At 56.1% G+C, this 2,697-nt stretch overlaps 1 protein-coding gene across 1 annotated transcript in view; it reads left to right on the plus strand.

Moving 5' to 3' along the window:
- Window positions 1-2,697, plus strand: part of LOC103925549 (relaxin receptor 1-like) — a 17,914-nt gene that overhangs the window by 12,632 nt on the left and 2,585 nt on the right. The window contains exons 10-13 of the mRNA XM_009334279.1: window positions 665-736; window positions 928-999; window positions 1,349-1,420; window positions 1,529-1,600. Of these exons, the coding sequence (XP_009332554.1) occupies window positions 665-736; window positions 928-999; window positions 1,349-1,420; window positions 1,529-1,600 (288 nt within the window). The remainder of the gene's footprint in view (window positions 1-664; window positions 737-927; window positions 1,000-1,348; window positions 1,421-1,528; window positions 1,601-2,697) is intronic.

Here is a 2,697-nt window from a genome sequence, read left to right on the forward strand (position 1 = left end):
CTTTGGGAGCAGAGGCAGCAGATGAGCCAGGGGCTCGTGTTCGGGCTCTGTGGGATGAGCCATCCTGGCCGGACTCCCCCGTCTCCCCCATCCCGTCCAGCCACACCATGAGCCATGTTAGAGCGGGCTGCCCTGGTCAGGGTCTGAGCTCAGCAGAGCCCGGCTGTGTGATGTGAACCTCCGCCAAGGACCACCATCCCCGGGTCGTGGCAGTCACAGGGTCTCCCAGCACCTTCAAGCATGTACCATCCCGCAGGGCTCTGCTCCTGCTGCAAGAAGAGGGTATATGACCTCTGAAACTTTGTGTTTCTTGGTGCACAATTCTGGGTTTTTACTTCTGAGCCCTTTAACCACCTCTGCCCATCTTCCACGCTTCTGATGGGCTCATCTCTGAGCTGTGGGCTTCTGTGAGATGGAGCCTTGCACCTGAGAGCTGGGCTCTGGCTTAGACCTTCCTCACAACGGCAGAGCATTTGGCTGCTGGAGGTGATGGTTGTGGCTCGGTGCGTTTGGGAGGGATGTGGCAGGGCTGGGTGCACCCTGCGGGTGAGCCTCGTGCAGCACCAGCACCTCTCGCAGCCAGTCTGGAAGTCGGATGATGCTCCCAAAGGGTGTGTGGGGCTGTGCTGTACCCACACTCTCTCTCCCCTTCCTTCTCCTCCAGGATCCTGCGCAGAAACAAACTCAGGTGGATCCAAGATGGGACATTTTCCAGGCTGAACAGGCTGGTGGAGCTGTGAGTTTCCAGCCATCGCCTGCCCTGACCCCCTCTCTCCCGCAGGCAGGGGCTGTGCTGGGGGCAGGGGTGGGGGCCTTGCTCGGGACCCCACTCTGCCCCCTTGCCCAGGGCACCTCGCTGCTCAGCAACCCCAGGTGCAAGGCTTGGTGCCCTCAACCACTTCTCAAACACCGCTCTCCTTCGCACAGCGACCTGTCGTCCAACAGACTAGACCAGCTCCCCTCCTCTCTATTTAATGGCCTGACTCAGCTCCAGCAGCTGTGAGTACTGGGGCTGCACTGCCCCAGGGGGTGCCCCTGCCCCCCCCCGCGAGTGATGGGGGGCCCTGCAGGACCCCTGCACCCCCTGCATCATGTTGGGTAGATGTCTTTGCTGCACTGTCTGTTCGCTCACCAGAGCCACGGTGGCCCCAACAGGACGGGCTCCCTCCCGGCAGGTCTGCCTGCAGCATGGTGCCATCACAGCCCCCCTGTTTTGGGGCTGTGGACCTGTCCCGGGGAAATGGGGAGTGCTGGAAAAAGCCATAGAAAGACACCCCTTTGCCCTTGCTTCCAGCTGCTCTGGTAGCTTCCAGGTGAGAAAAACACCAAAGGCTTGTCTCTTGTTCAGGAATATTTCCTACAATCCCTTGAGAGAGATCTTCCCCGGCCAGTTTGAGAGCCTGCCCCAGCTACGGTCTCTGTGAGTCCTGCAGCATTCCCAACCCTACAGCGCTGCCTCCGCCTGCGGCAGCCCCAAACCCAGCCCGGGGCCGCCCGCAGCGTCCCCTGCACTGGTTTCCTTTTGCAGGAGCTTGGAAGGGCTGGAGATCCCCAACATCCACAACCTGACCTTCCAGAAGCTGACCAACCTCTCCCACATGTGAGTTGGGGGGGGGGGGGGGGCGGGGGAGCGGGTGGCTGCTGCTGCCCCGGCACCTGTGCCTGGGGGTGCTGGGTGCGGGGAGGGAAACCGGTTCACTCCTACACCCGTGAGCAAGTTATTTCAGCCCACTGGAAGCACCCCGAGCATGATGATACTGTTTAAATCCCCCTGGGGCAAGAGGGTCTGTCCTAGCTGGGCCTTACTTAGAGCAAGGGGAAGCATTTTGCCCACGCGAAGGGAGCGGTTTGCAGAGCCACGGCTGCCCCAGAGCGATCTGCATTTCTGAAGGTGCACATCACGCGGGTCCCTTGGGCAGGGTTGGCTCTGTCAGGCCGAGGCATGCTAGGCTGTGTGCTGAGGGCTGTGGTTAGGTAATCCCACAAAAAAAACCCCTTTTGCTTGGGTCTGAGATAATGACCCGAGAACTCCAGAGACGTGCAGATAGACAGGCTGGACGGGCATCGCACACAGGGTGGAAACAGGACCGCGCAGCCAGCTGTGAGTGCTTCAGCTTCTCTTTGGAAGGAGGAAAAAAAATCGTTCATTTTCTCCAGATGCACATTTTAAAGTACCTGTAATGAAAGACAACTGTACGTCTTCCTGTCTGTAATTGGTCTGTTTGCACTATAAATATGGTACATTTTTCTACCTGACTTGCTAATAAGCAATCATTTTCTCTCCTTTTATCTATAATTAAGCAGAAATAAGCCTCGCATTGCAGTTTTGTAGTCATTTTCTAATGTAGAGTTTTGCTAAGCTTATATGGGTTGGCTTTTATAAGGCTTGAAAAGATTAATCAGAAATAATATGCAGGGGAAAAAATTTGAATCCCTGTTAATGGAACTTGAAGGATTTGAATAAGGGATTGATTTTTAAATGTTAGTTTGTGAGAATCATGGGTTGGAGGAAAACACTCCTGTATTTATCAGTTGACAGTGCTGAATAGTGGCAGATTTAAGAGCGTGCCTGGGTTACATGATCCAAAAAGCACTGGGGTGCTTTTAGCCGGTTTTGCAAAGGCTTTGGGGTGTTGCTTCTTTGGTGTCCAAAACCAGCTGCAGTACTGGACGGGGAGCCCCCTCCCTCGCTCAGCT

This window comes from Pygoscelis adeliae, unplaced genomic scaffold (genome assembly GCF_000699105.1).
Source record: "Pygoscelis adeliae isolate BGI_AS28 unplaced genomic scaffold, ASM69910v1 Scaffold191, whole genome shotgun sequence".
Taxonomy (NCBI): Eukaryota; Metazoa; Chordata; class Aves; order Sphenisciformes; family Spheniscidae; genus Pygoscelis; species Pygoscelis adeliae.